This window comes from Bison bison, unplaced genomic scaffold (assembly GCF_000754665.1).
Source record: "Bison bison bison isolate TAMUID 2011002044 unplaced genomic scaffold, Bison_UMD1.0 scf7180017864531, whole genome shotgun sequence".
NCBI classification, from domain to species: domain Eukaryota; kingdom Metazoa; phylum Chordata; class Mammalia; order Artiodactyla; family Bovidae; genus Bison; species Bison bison.
This window is the reverse complement of record NW_011495081.1, coordinates 8,370,994-8,386,113: the sequence shown is the minus strand read 5'-3', so window position 1 is coordinate 8,386,113 and position 15,120 is coordinate 8,370,994. Positions and strand designations below refer to the sequence as shown.

At 40.1% G+C, this 15,120-nt stretch overlaps 2 protein-coding genes across 2 annotated transcripts in view; both read right to left on the bottom strand.

Moving 5' to 3' along the window:
* Window positions 1-4,946, bottom strand: part of NAT10 (N-acetyltransferase 10 (GCN5-related)) — a 39,204-nt gene extending 34,258 nt beyond the window's left edge. The window contains exons 1-3 of the mRNA XM_010831837.1: window positions 4,778-4,946; window positions 1,888-2,010; window positions 1,455-1,546 (exon numbers count right to left, since the gene is read on the bottom strand). Coding sequence (XP_010830139.1) covers window positions 1,455-1,546; window positions 1,888-1,995 — 200 coding nt within the window. The 5' untranslated portion in view covers window positions 1,996-2,010; window positions 4,778-4,946. The remainder of the gene's footprint in view (window positions 1-1,454; window positions 1,547-1,887; window positions 2,011-4,777) is intronic.
* A 2,740-nt stretch (window positions 4,947-7,686) lies between these two features.
* CAPRIN1 (cell cycle associated protein 1) overlaps window positions 7,687-15,120 on the bottom strand; it is a 38,896-nt gene continuing 31,462 nt past the window's right edge. Inside the window, exons 18-21 of the mRNA XM_010831884.1 lie at window positions 13,595-13,789; window positions 13,013-13,116; window positions 12,553-12,616; window positions 7,687-11,023 (exon numbers count right to left, since the gene is read on the bottom strand). Coding sequence (XP_010830186.1) covers window positions 10,959-11,023; window positions 12,553-12,616; window positions 13,013-13,116; window positions 13,595-13,789 — 428 coding nt within the window. The 3' untranslated portion in view covers window positions 7,687-10,958. The remainder of the gene's footprint in view (window positions 11,024-12,552; window positions 12,617-13,012; window positions 13,117-13,594; window positions 13,790-15,120) is intronic.

Genomic DNA, 15,120 nt, shown 5'->3' with positions numbered 1-15,120 from the left:
AGGGAGAGAGAAGGTAAGGCGCCAAGCACTGTACAAAGAGACAAGGGCTAAAGAGGGCAGCAGGGCCGCGCTAAGTCTGAGGGCCTTAGGAAGAGCTTCCCGCAGGACACAGGCCCTGAACAAAGGGGCGCACCCGAAGGGAGCACCTCAGCAGGTGAGTACAGAGAGGTGGAAGTGGCACCCCAAGTGGAGGAGGGAGCAGGGGCAAAGGCAGGGGGTTTCACCGGAGCAGAGAGCAGCCAGGGCTGGAGATGCACCCTCGGAGTCCACCCCAGAGACAAGCTTTACATCTGGGGATAATGGAGGGGGAAGAGGCCCAAGGACAGAACCACACAGGTGAACGGGTTGTGGGGGGAGATGAGAGCAGAGAGAGGGAAGCGCTTAGGAAGGTGGTCGGAGTAAAAGGAGAGCGTTTCTGAGGTGGTGCTATAGTGGGGTATCTGCCAAGGATCAGCACCCCGCACCCCAAACTCCTCCCCACACACGGGCGTAGGTAGAACTGCCAGGCTCCTACTCGGTGGCCCACCCCATTGCCTCTGGCCCAGGGCTGGATATCTTTCCAAAAGAATTTGGGAGAAAGATGGATTTCTGTGTTGTTGAACCCAAACCATGTAAACCTCAAGGGCAATTTCTGCAATGGGGACCACAGAAGGCAGAGAGCTGTCCTGAAGTGGGAAAGAATAGAGCAGACACGAGGGATGACACAAAGACGGGGGACAGGGCAAGGACCAGGGTGTCAGCACTGCGGCTGTTCACCACCCCCAAGGCAAAGCTGAAATCTCATCCCTGTAGGCTTCAGGAGCTAACCCGAATACTGCTGACCCTTGAAAAAACTGAGGGTTAACCTATGTCTGACTTAGAGTCGGCCCCTCTGTAACCATAGCTCCTCTGTATCAGAGAATTCAACCAACCACAGACCACAGAGTACTAAACACATCCACATGTAAGTGGAGTCCTGCAGTTCAAACCCACACTGTTCAAGGGACAACTGTACTTCAACAGATCCCATTTGTGCCTAAGTATGTTTGTGTTAGAGGTCTCATATTTACTATAAGAAGTCTTAAGTTCAACAATAAAAAAAAAAAAAAACTAGCCAATTGTCAGACAGCAGACTAGGAGAAGAGCTCTGAAAAGAAGAGAAAAGCTGCTGCATTAGGCATCAGGTGGAACCAGCATTATTAGATGAGCTCGATCAGCCAAGAAAACTAGGAAGAAAAATGGCATGCAGAAAGCAAGGAACTGGGCTGGGAACATAAAAAAGCATGAAAAGATTTTGAAATTTATTGTCAGGAATGAAGAATGAACATCAGTTCTATTATTTTCTCTACTGCGAAGTGTCCTCAGAGACAGCACCTTTACTAACAATCCCTTAAAACCTAGGTCAAAGAATCATTTCCTGGCATTTAACTAAGGATGGGAAATGGGATGGGACACTCAAAAGGGACATGACTTACCTGCTAAAGCCCAGCTCTTTCTTATAGCACCACAGCACCGAAGGCCGAGCTTTCACAGTTGCTTTGGACAACATGTGATGGAGTATGACTACCTGCCAAAGAAAAAAGCCACAGAATCTTAAGGACAAAAGAGACCTCTGGGATGGCCAGGCCCAAGACCACAAGGCAAGCAGCACCCAGGTTGGGACTAGAAACCAGATCACATACACTTACTCTTGTGCTCAGTATCAAAAGCTGTTAACCTATTTGCTAATAACTCTAAATACTGAGTATTCATCACTTTCAAGAAACAAAGGAATGTTCCCACTAGGCAGTTCACTTAAAGAAAACCAAAGAGACCTTAATGTCATTATGTGTAAAACCCCAGATGGTCCATAACATGCTGACTCTCCGGAACAGGACACAAAGCCAGGAAGCATTTACCAGGTCTTACCTGATCCTTCCCTCGATCTCCAACCACAACAAAAAGAGACCTTTGCCGTTCAGCTACCCCGTTCTCAATGAGAATCCGGATTCGGTTATCCACTTTCTTCCGATGCATGGTGAAAAATTATCACTAAAACAGAAGGAAAGGAAACACGACTGGACATGAACATCCAGGTTCTGGGTGAAAACCATTAGCTGGCTGCCTCCTGTGGGATAGGAGCTGAACTACACACATTTAAAAGTATTATTTTTTTAACCCTCAAACAGCTCCCTAGGGAAGACATCAGCCTCGTTTTTTATATTAGGAAACTTAAGCTTGTAACCGGAGAAGGCAATGGCACCCCATTCCAGTACTCTTGCCTGGAAAATCCCATGGATGGAGGAGCCTGGTAGGCTGCAGTCCATGGGGTCGCTAAGAGTCGGGCACGACTGAGCGACTTCACTTTCATTTTTCACTTTCATGCATTGGAGAAGGAAATGGCAACCCACTCCAGTGTTCTTGCCTGGAGAATCCCAAGGACGGCGGAGCCTGGTGGGCTGCCGTCTATGCGGTCACACAGAGTCGGACACGACTGAACTGCGAACATGTAATCTGACTCCATCACAGCATGACTGAGGCTCAGAAAAAAAAGAGATGAAGGAAGAAAAATTCAGGAAACAGAACTTCTAAAAATACCTCAAGAAATGTATAGATTAAAAGAACTGTGTGACTTTGCTATGTATCTTTTGTACATTTTCATGCTTTTAATCTTAATCACAATGCTAAGGACATTCTGATAACATTGTTTTGAAATAGCTGTTTTGATAGTCTTAATAATAAGCCATTTAAGATTTAGCTTAAAAACATTACCAAATAGTTGACCTAGGGTATGTCCCCTTGGGCTTCCCTGATAGCTCAGTAGGTAAAGAGTCCTCCTGCAATGCAGGAAACCCAGGTTTGATTCCTGGGTCCAGAAGATCCGCTGGAGAAGGGTTAGGCTACCCACTCCAGTATTCCTGGGCTTCCCTCATGGCTCAGCTGGTAAAGAATCCGCCTGCAATGCAGGAGACCTGAGTTTGATCCCTGGGATGGGAAGATCCCCTGCAGAAGGGAAAGGCTACCCACTCCAGTATTCTGACCTAGAGAATTCCATGGACTGCCAAAGTCCATGGGGTGGCAAAGAGTTGGACACGACTGAGCAACTTTCACTTCACTTAGGCTTGAAAGGTGAAGAAAATGTTCCCATAGGCATGGAAAGCTATAATTCACACCCCTCTGGAGGAGTTTTTTAAAAATCAGAAATAATGTTTAAAAAAAAAAAAAAGAATTAAAACCTATGATATATCCAGGGGAAAATAAGGAAGTTTTCAAAAATATTTGTTCAAAATCACTTTCAAGATTTATCTAAGGATATGGATGTAGATGCTTATTAGAGGATAACACAGCAAGATATGTATATGTATATATCTTATACACACATTTTTAAAAAAAACTGAAATGTAGTTATTAATGGACAGTGAGATAACGGATGATTCTTATTTTGTTCTTTTGGGGAGTTTGAGTTTGTTTTTTTTTTCCTAATTAACATATATTACTAACAAAATCAGAAAAAGAAATCAATGAATATTACTATGATGGAATGTGTACAATTGCTTCCTCAGGGGAAGGAAAACTATACCTAAGCCTGTACAAAGAGATTTCAAGTTATTGTGATTACATATGATAGAACATTGCATCATTACCATAATAGACACACCAAAAAACACCAGAAATATCAATTATGTTTCTACAATTAAAAATAGAAATGACATGTTACTTAGATTCGCCAGTGTTAGTTGCATTCTACACACAAAGCTCATTAACTGAAACTTAACCCTGTACTGTCTTCCTAAACTCTCAATCCAAACATGGATTTTAGCAGTTCTTTCTTACTGTAAAACACTATGTCACAACCAATGGCTCTTATTTTATGAAGAAAGGACCCAGTATAAATACTCAAATACCACCAAGGAAGAAAAATGATGGGAGACATGATTCACGTTCAGGCGCCCTCCTGATTTCAAAGTATGAACTGTTTCCAGTTCACCAACCAGCTTGTGAGCTCAGTTGGCAGCCACACAAAAAAACCCCACCACCAACCAACAACCAATTATTGCTTTTTGTTCTAGTTACTGTGGGAGTCCCCGAAGTAGTACCAAATAAAGTCCTGACTTCAAAGAGTTTTCATTTTCCTTAGAGAAAATATTCAAGAGAAAGAAATGAGGGATAATCTGCCTAAAGACAGATAAAATTAGATGTAAAACTAATTGTTACAGACAGGTGAAAGTCTGAGATTACTGTGGGCTGCAGTTGCTAAGGAAGGCTTAATGGATGAGGAAGGCCTTGATGGCAGAGAAAGATAGTTATTTTTCAGTATTCATTTATCAGTCAAACAAATATACATATTATCTATGCGCCAGGCATCATTCTAGGTGCACTGGTAAACAAAATAAAGTCCTGAGTGTTCCTGCTGAATACAGAGTATAAACGAATGAGCATAGTGATGTAGCTACCAGCTTGGGAGGATCTGGATGAAATGAGATTGTTTCTGTTCAATGCCAGGTGCTGCCATCAGGAACTGTGGACAAGCTCCGCGGAAACCAAAAGTGTTGTCACTCACCCACTCAACCTACCCCACTCCACCCCAACTATAGCCCCTAGAGGGAAGCGATCAAGTCACGCAACCCCCAAGAGCGCTTAGATGACAGGACCCTCTGCGAGCACCCGGATGAGGCGGCAGTCGTGATGGAGCGGCAGTCGGCATGTGTCGGGCACCAGCACTAATGCAAAGCCTTCGTCCTGGAGCAGTCTCATCGGGCCCAAAAAGGACGCCGACGCCGACCTCGGCACCCGCCCCCAGCCATCCCGTGAAGGATACCTGCGCCCCGAGCCCGGCGGACTCCAGCCAGCAGCAAAGCGGATGCACGTGGGGACACCGAACTTTTGCGGAAGAGGCGGGGGCAGCCTAGCGGATGCCTGGCCGCCGGCTCTCACAGATCACCCCTCCGCGACGCGCGTCTCGCTCGGGCGCTTGAAGGCGGGGCGTGCGCCGGCGCACTAAAGGAGCGGCGACGGCGAGAAGGGACCTTTTCAACCCGGTCGCTGAGTGATGACGTCCGAGCTCGCGGGGCGGAGCTGTAGCAACCGCGGCTGTATGGTTTGTCTCCGCGGGCTTTAGCAGTGGTGCTGGGAGTGTCGTTTGCCTCTTCAGGTCAGAATTAAGATACCGTGGCTACGGAGGGCAGAATAAGTAGATGTTCGCACCCGCATGGACTGTCACTGCGTGGAGCTAGCTCGGGTTCCCAGACAGGCCTAGGTTTTGAGTGTTAGCCTGGTTATGCGAGATGACTGGCTCCCAAGATGTGCGCATAATTTTGAGTCCTCTTATTTTAAATAACGTCCTAATGTGACAAGAGAGGGAGTCTCAATCAGCAGACCTTTCTCGTTCAGCTCACTTGACCCTTCTCATCCTGTCATGACCTCGTAGATTTGTCTGGGAGTCCGTAAGTTTTCTACCCAATATTATTGCCGCTGTACTTTGCAGGCTCTTTAGGCCTGTACCTGGCTGTCAAATGCTGGAGTTCTTATGAAAACCAGCTCTAGGGTTCTGCTGTTTGGTTACTTCCCTCTACCCCACCCCCAAGCGAACTGTCAAGCAGTTCACTTAAAAGGCCATATATAGTCATGAATTTGGGGGCCAGAAGGTTGAATTAAACACATTCTGCTCGACTTTTCTCTGATGCCTCTATCAGCCAAACTAATTTCCCTTTCTACCTTAAACTCCGTCAAATCAAAATGTAATTCTGTAGCTACAAACCTAATCAGCACCATCCATGAGGTCCAACAACCATAATTTCATAATTCCCTCAACAAAATGTCAATATGCTAGACGAGATGAAAGTGATCAAAATTTTCCTATCCCTCTTGAAGTTTAACATAGTCTAGGTAAGAAAAAGGTGATCAGAAAAAAGTATCCAGTGACTAAAAACTAACACACACAGAAGACATGGAAGGACTGTGAAATGGTGACCTGGAGCAAAGACCTTAAAGAGAATGAGCTTTTAAACAGTTGAGTGGAAAGCTTTCCACACATGAAGTTTCCAGGATGGTGAAAGTCTCAGCAAAGCGTTCAGTGTGGCCAGAGTACAGTAACCAAGATAGAAAACGGTAGGAAATTAGGCCTGACACATTAGGCACATGGACCAGATTTAGGATTCTAAGTGTGGCATGGTTTCTAGGGAAACTGGAGTCTGAATAACAGGGAAGTGACAAAACCTGATTTGCCCTCTAAGGCTCAATCTGACTGCTATGCAAGAAAACTATACTACAGGAGAGCAAGAGTAGAAACAGAACCATCATAAGCTACTATTGTTACCTGTTCTGATAGTGGTGGTGGTCACAAGTGCTCGCTGACTTAGGACATACCCTATTTTTAAGGTAGAATCATATGCATTTGCTTAAGGACTATAGATACAAGGTATGAAAGGAAACCAATGATATCCAAGGTATTTGCCCTGAGCCACTGGATATACGTCCATGAACAGATAAATCTGAAATACTCATGACATTCAAAATCGAGACATGAAGTTTGGGTGTGTTTGAGGGAGTTTGGGACCTAGAAATACTTCAGAGTGACTAAAATGATGACTGTAGTCAGTAATGGGATTGGTTAAGATCAACTAGGGAAGAATGTTTGCTAGAGATGGAGTCTGCAACCAAGTCCTGGAAAACTCAGTAAAGGATACTGAGCAGTGGCCAGTTAGATAGAAATGTGCAGAACCCATTCACAACCACCCTGCACTTTGTTGTAATCGTTTCTTACACGGGCTACACCAAATCATCTCTTGCACCATAGTATTTTGCTCTCAACACTGTCGTCTTTGCTTTTGCCACTGGACTGCCAGGAAATCCCCTGCCTTGAGTGATACTAAATGGCAATTTTATTAGGTGACCCACCATCCTCTCCTCCCCCAATCCCAACCACTATACACACAGCTTAAAACTTACTGGTTTCCAACTCCCAAGAAACAAAACTTACCATGGAATAGAACCACAAAGCTGTTCTGAGTAGTCCTTACCTGTTGCTTCAGCCTCTCTAGCTCTATCAAACCTATACTTCACTCTAGCCAGTTTCTCAGTCACTGGCGATTGGACTTGGACATGCAGTTCTCCCGTTCTTTACCAGTTTACTACTCCTCATCCTTCAAGTCTTAACTATTCACATCAAAAATGTCTTTCCTGATCATTTTGACTAGGTCATATCCTATCACAGCCTTAATATCTATCATCAACCATGTTGCTGCATCATGGCTTTTGCTGTATTTTAGTATCATCACATCAACATCTTTGATCAGATTGATGAGAGCAGGAACCAGCGATTCTATCACCACTGAATGCTTAGTGCTTGGAATGGTGACCTGGCAAAGAGGACCCAAATTTGCTGAATGAAGCTTTGGTGTACTGACTTAATACAGTGACTCCCTCATCTAAATACAGTACTTAAAGAAAACCAGTACTAAAAGAACAGTAAAAATTGCCTTCACTGAATCAGGTTATCTTTCACTACTTACATACTCAAGGAGCCAGTCTTCTGCATGAGACTGGATTAGGCTTCAGAACCACTGTTTAAGGTATTAAGATCCCAATTGAGAAGAATTGTAGTAGTCTAACAAGGTGAGGCTAACAGAAATTTAAGGTTTTTCCTCTCTTCTCACAAGTAGCACTTCTTCACTTAGAGCTTTGCTCAGTGGTATAAACAACTAAAGCAAACTTCACTCAAGGACAATTAAGGTATCAGGTTTTAATATGATTTAATCTAATGTAATTTAAAACATTCACTAGTCTTTTCCAGTATATTTGTAGAATTCAAAATGGGAAAGGGTATAGAATGAGCCTTAACAAATTATTTTCATATTCCTGAGGGTTTTCCCTCCCCCCATTAACTCTTTAGAAGGGATAATAAGCTTAAGAGCAATACTGATTTTTTAATATAACTTACAGTCAATAAAACTTCAAAGAGTGCTTAATAAGAACTCAAATGGGATGAGATTCAGAAACTCAGATGAGATGAAACGATGGGTTTTAACTTTGTGCTTACCTGTATCCAATTCCCCCTAAGATATATTATTGAAAATATAATGAACAATACAAATTTCCTAAGACACTTAGGAGGCTGAATATTCAACTACTTTCTACATTTTATGAACTGGTTGTTAACAGAACATCTGTTAATTAACTTTCTGAGAATAAATACACATTCTCATGTCTCTAAGTGACGTCTCCCACATCACGGAGTCATATATATATATATACATAGGAGGTTAAAGAACAGCAGAAGCTAGCTGATTAAAAATACTTAACGGATTTTGTTTTAATATGAAGATAACGATGATCAGAAAACCTCTTTCAATAATATTCTTTAGGGATATTAAGATCTGAAAATAAAATTGCCCTAGCCAAGGTAATCAATGACATTGTAAAGCTTTAAAACAGAAGTCTCATTATCCACATGAGATGATTGATACTGTGCATTTAAATGAAAGTACTTTATATATGGCATCTTGCTATACCAAGCCACAATGCCACATGTGACAACCATCTCTTTTCAACTCTGCTAGAATATGCATTTGCCCATGCAAGGCCTCCTGCAGGGAGGACAAGCATCAAGCATCCACAAATTATACAGAACACTTAGTACCAAGACTCAGATCTTAATGGGACTTTTTAAAAAGTTCTCTGCACCACAGAGAGGTGCTCCTTTAAAAAATATAGTCTAAATTGAGGCATAAAAGTTTTAGGTTTAGACTACAATGGTAGAATGCCAAAAAAAAGGTATAATATCTCAAAAAGAACAAACGATTCTTTTAAAAACATACATAGAAATAATCAAATTACTAATATCTTTACACATTCACAACATCTGCACTAACGCATAGAAGTTTGAAACCTAGAAAGCATTTCTCCCCCATCCCATCTCTGAACTGATTCAGAGAGACCACTGTATAAAGAACTTATTTCAATTCGGATTTTAAATGTCATGAAATTATTTTCTACACAGATAGCAAAGTTAGTTTTATATATAGAAAGATTGTAAGCACACATCATCTAGGGATTACCCAGTAAACCACAAATATTTTATCTGCCTAAAATAAAACAAACATATGGTTGTGGTACATCCCAGGCAGATGTCATTTAAAGCACACAAGGGGAGGTGCTAGCAGAAGAAATACTTATTTGCAAAAGTAAACAGATAACCCTTCCAATATGATGTACCACAACCACACATGAGAAAAGTCAAGAACTTCTTTTATTTTAAAATAAACATTGAAGATTCCCCCCTTCCCCACCACCCTACAAAACTTTGAATGTGGAATGTTCAATAGCCTATCCATTTTAGAAGGTTACAAAACCAGCAAAAACTCCAGTTGTCTAATGATGAATGTTTGAGAATAGTTTTATGGGTTTAAGTAGCTGAGCACCTACTGGAAAAAGTCCTTAGCTAAAGGCTGAAAACTAAATTCAATTTCTGCACAGAAAATACCATTAACTTAGTAGCCTTTGCTTAATATAAGGTGGGGTTCATTTCCCATGAAGTCAAAGTGGGATACAACAAGCAGCATTAAGTTCACAGGCACACACAACTAGTGCTCCAACTGCTGGCACAAATTTCAGCATCGCACATAAATTACTAAACTGTCCACCGTCATCAGGCTTGGGACTCTCCCTATACATCTAGGGGAGGGAATCACCACTTTGAATATAAATACCTCCATGTGAAACAGATAATTCAGTTAGGGTTAGACAAAAGGTAAGTGCAAGTACTGTAGAAATAGCTGCTGGAGATAACCATAAAATTTGTAACACTAAACTGCATGGGTGAACCACATAAGCTGCTAACTGTTGAACACCAGTGTTTCAAGATACAACTTTTATAAACATGTTTTATTTGTTTGCTTATACCATCAGAAGTGAAACTACTGACTGTCATTTCCCTAAAATAGGGAAATCAATCTAAAACACATACTGGTGCTTTTCAAAAGATAGCAATTTAAAAGGGTGGCAGCAGCAGGCATTTGATGTCTTTTTCTTATAAAAACTTTCAGGCTGCAGGAAAAACATGTAACCAAGAGTGTTATGATTATCCATTAGATTTTCATCAGTACCTGTACCAATTTAGGTGACAATACAGCAAGATCCAAGGATTAGTGACAGACAATGTACGTCATAAGGAATGATATTTACTACCAATCCTTACAAAACTCATTGTCAAAGAAACTGTTAAGTGTTTGAAAGGTATCTAAATATTTCACATTAAGTACAGAAGCGGCCATCCAGATTATATCCCTTAATTGTTGCATATTTTTCGAAAAGTGCCAATCAAAGCCTAATTTTGCATTTTGGCTTTGTCTTATACAGTATCAGCTGTTAAAAAGCAATTTACATGTGTCTTGAACCACAGTCGTCTGGCCAGAGGGTGAACAGTGCCGTGTCAAGCCTAAGGCTGGCACCAGCCTTGTCTGTGTGATTAGGGCCCATGCATAATTCGGTATGCATTTAAATGTTCAGTGCTCCAATTTAAGTGGAAAAGCTGTGAAATGCAGTTGTTCTGCCAAACCACACTCCACTCCTTCCATCTTCCTTTCAAGGGAAATATTTTAGTTTTGTCAGTTACCACTGAATGACTCTAGGGCTGATTTGTAGATTTTATCCAATGTCAGAAGTCAGTCTTGCTTTATCCAAGCCACTTCAAATAACTATGGAGATATCACCCCATTAAAGTATATTATGTTTTACTCCTAAGCAAGGGTGAGGAATCTGAGTATCATGTGCAAGGCTCAAGATGACGCTTAGGACAGAACATGCAGAGTAAAAATAGTTTCCTTCCATATCCAGGTAATATAAAGCTGACAATTGTAGTCCTGTCTTTATGGGATGAAAACAGTCCCTTTACAATAAGTTTCCTGAAAGGGAGAACAAATAGATAATAACTCTTCTGGTAACATATTATGGTACACTGGCCAGTGTGTTTTTGGCGATTAAACATAATCCTGTGAATCAGATTAATTCACTTGCTGAGTGTTCATTTGCGGCATCCCTCTGTTGGGTCTTGGGGGCCCTCCACGACCTAGAAGACAAAAATGGCATTTGGTTTTTCTTTCAAATATTATTTGTTTTGCCTTCAAGCAGATTTTCATGTGAAGTCAAGAAGCATGTGGGCAGCTTGTCACATTATTAGGTTTAAGAGGTCAATTCTTCAGTGTTCAAGTTTCACCTGTCCTGGAAGTTGTCATGCGCAAATTTGCTCATGTTCTCTAGTTAAAAGAAGAGTAGAGCTAATGGAGTATTCCACCAGTACTCATTCATTCATTCATTCAACAAGTATTTATTGAGTGCCTACTATGTGCCAGGCACTGTCACCAGGCGTTGGAAATAGATACAGCAGTGAAGACAGACAAAGTACCTGCTCTCGTGGAGCTTACATTCTAGTACACACGCTAGCTTACATTTCAGTGGTAACATCATACTATCAAAATTAATAAAAGCACCAGAATGAAAAACAGACCTTATTACCTAAACTGTTATAAAGAAACTACATAACATTCAAAATTGTATAATGAGTTGTAACAGATAAAGTAACTTTTTACATGCTGTTAAAACAGATTTTTAGCTACCAGTCAACTCAACTTTCATTGAATATGCTACAAGGTGAGAAAGAACATAACCCACATTCACATGCAAATATCCTTTGATACTTCAAGTCAGTAATTCCCAAGTGATCCATAATTAAAAAAAAAAAAATGCACCTTTTTTGCTGGCCAGTTTCTACTAGCATTGAAATTAAAGAATTTTGTAATTCCTCCTTAATATACATTTGTATACATATTATGGCCAATATCTAGAGGAAATCAATTCAACTTCCCTCAAATCAGAGAACCATTTAGAACTTCAGATCGTATGAAATGCTACCTCTAATTGTTACACAGATTGACTTCCTACCCAAATAGGAAGTAGTTTTCCTATATTAAGAAACAAAACAAAAAACTCTTAAACCTGTAATTTTTAAGTATAGTCCTGCAAGTTGGTTATGAATTTGGAGGCTTTGTTTAAAAGTCAGAAATAATGACATTTATATCACTAATAGTGGCCCAAAAGTCATTGAAATTTCAATTTTCTATCACTTCTAAATGGTTCTCTAAATGTAACTATGGCTTATCCGGCCATTAAAGGGTTTCTGGCCCTAAAATATAATAAGCATGTTTCAAAAATTAAAGAGGAATAATAAATTTATATAAATGTTCAATCTCATTCCAAAAATGTCTTACAAAAATGTTTCAGTTTAAGTACTTCCTAAAAACATTTAGCAGGTTTTAGGACCTGAAAAATAATTTGCAGTTGGAAAAACACTTTCTAAGGAGCAGAAATGTTCTAGTTTTCAAGACAGTTTATATAGTAACAGGGATAATCATTCAAAAAATTAAATTTGGGTTCAAGGTAAGTTTTAGAAACAGAGCATTTCATTTAATCCCTAGCAACAACTCTGGAAATGATAAATGTATTCCTAACATGTAACCTACATGCAGACTATGAACAGCTCTTCCAAGGCCAGAACAGAAGCTCCACTTAGGAGCTAGGATCACCACCACAAAATATTACCTCGTGGGGCTCCCCGTGGTCCACTCTGCCCAGAGCCTCGCTTGAAATTCTGCTGATATCCATCCTAAAAGACAAGCTAGTTAGTACTGAAGAAAAGGTAATTTTTAATGCTTACTCTATTCTTACAGTCTTTTATAGCATACAAAATTCTGTTATTCTTTTAGACATTTAAACATAGCATTGCTATAAGATATTCCGTAGTAGTACTTCTCTTATTTTCAAGATCAACGAGATACACTTCTTTGCTCATAAAAATCATTGTGTTTATGAAACTCTATTAAATGAATCCCTATACTGAGTGCTAAGGAAAGCAAAAGTCATCATTCTCCACAAAGAAGTATCTTGTACAGAGGTTCAAAATTAGCCCCACATTACTTATTCTAGTTCGTCAAGCAACTACATTAGTCCCTTTCATTGCGGTACTTAGGTCAGGTTTATATTTTTAAACAATTTCACCTACCCGCTGATAGCCAGAGTAGTCCCGGGGAGCACTGAATTGAGATTGTGTATAACCACTGTTTGGAGTGTTAGTAGAGAATGAAGGGCGGTAACCATCATATCCTCCTAAAATTTAGGACAAGAAAAAGAATATATATATTTTTTTATCTTAAGGAGTTTTTACCTTCTCACTACTGACCAAGGAAGAACTGAAACCTGTAAGCCATGCTAGTTATTCAAACTAATTTCTAATTTCCTACCCTGATCTATTTGTCTCTATTGCCTTAGAAGATGAAACTAGTTACCCATCCTTGCACATACACACACAAAAACAACAAATCTCCATAAGGTCTCGTAATTTATAGAAAGCACTATCCCTTACAGGACAGTGGTAGACATGGGTTTAATAGATACAAAATACTCAGTCCCAATTCTGCCAACTTAAATAACTCTTATCAACACATACAAAAAAAAAAACTGGTTTACACTGTACATAAGAAGCTAATGCAGAGAGATACAATTTTTTCATAAACAACATGACGTATTTCTATATACTGTGCAAATCAGAAAATATGAACTTTCTTTTGGGGGGTTTTGTCTTTACCTCTGAATCCATTAGCAGGTCCTCTGTATCCATTCATCAAGCCTCTAGCACCACGGGAACCTCCACGAGACACACCACGACTGTTGTAATAGGGCTGATTGCTACGCGGAAATCCAGTGTTCTGCTGAGGAGGCTGCTGGTGGTTACCAGTCACTTGATGGGGCTGGTCCTGAGAACCATGATAAGTGCCAACCACTATAACAGAAAGAAAAAAATACATATATACATGTATACACACACACAGATACACACACCATTACAATTTGCCTGATTTCCTATATGCTTTCTCGCTTAAGAAATGTCTTACAGTCTCCTCAAAGCTTAATTCTGTCCTTACATTTTCATATTAATAACAGAGAAAACTACACATTAATGAAATCCCTGTCTTGCTCCTACCCCTGTACTAAGCTAAGAGAATGAAATTCTCCAACAATAATTCCAGACCTCTGAGAGCACACGTTGTGTGAAAGCACACCATTCTACCCTTCCAAGTGACTTGAAAGGCTGTATTATTTAAACATCTTCTGAGAGGCACCTCTGTATAGCACAAATGACCTACAATAATCAAAAGATTTTATGTACTGAAATACTTAGATTCTGTACCATTTAATTATTTCTTTTCATTATAATAAAGCTCCTATCGCTAGTTTTCTTATTCCTCGAAATTTCCCTTGATATTTGTTAAAACATACAAAAACATACCTTCCCACAGCTAAGCAGCTATAGCTAGAATACTCAGTTACAAAGATAAATCAGCAGAGGACTTCAACATATACCCTATCATAATACTTGAGTACATTTCAAGTATCTTTAATGCACAGCCAATTTAGAAAAGAATTAAATAGTACTCACACTGGCACTTAACCCCCTGAAGTGAAGGTTCTATTATTGGAAGTATGGAAGTATTCTAGTATGGAAGGTTGTCCATACTCTTAGATCCCTCCTCCTTCCACAATGGGGAGAAGCCTAAAATCTAGAAACCTTCAAAAATAAAATAGCAAGGTACATTCCTGGTATTACCCCAATGTTCATAATTCACAGGAGAGAAAAAACAATGCTAACAGTAACTTTGGGAGATAAGGAAGGTATAGACCAAAGGAAGAGCCATACTCAAGGAAGAAAAAGTCAGCAGCCTCCAGTCAGCCCAAATCTCGTATGTTTGGGCAGAGAGAAAAGGTAGTTTGAGTCTTGAAAATTTATCTGACCTACTTTGTATCTTCAAGAAATCCATGTTTATGAGTTCTCAGAATGCTATTTTGCAATGAAAAAACTAGAGAATGCCTAGGAAGAAAAGGCTCTTTTTTTGAACTATGTAATGGACCAAATACACCTAAGCACAATGTGATCTTTCTATATAAATTATCTTTTACTACATTCTCAAAACATAATTATAAAGCAAATATCAGAAGTACCAGTAACATTTTCTATCCATAAAGATTCACTCAGGAAATTCCCTGGCGATCCAGCAGTTAGGACACGGGTTTGATCCCTAGTGGGGGAACTGAGATCCTGCCATGCCACAGGGT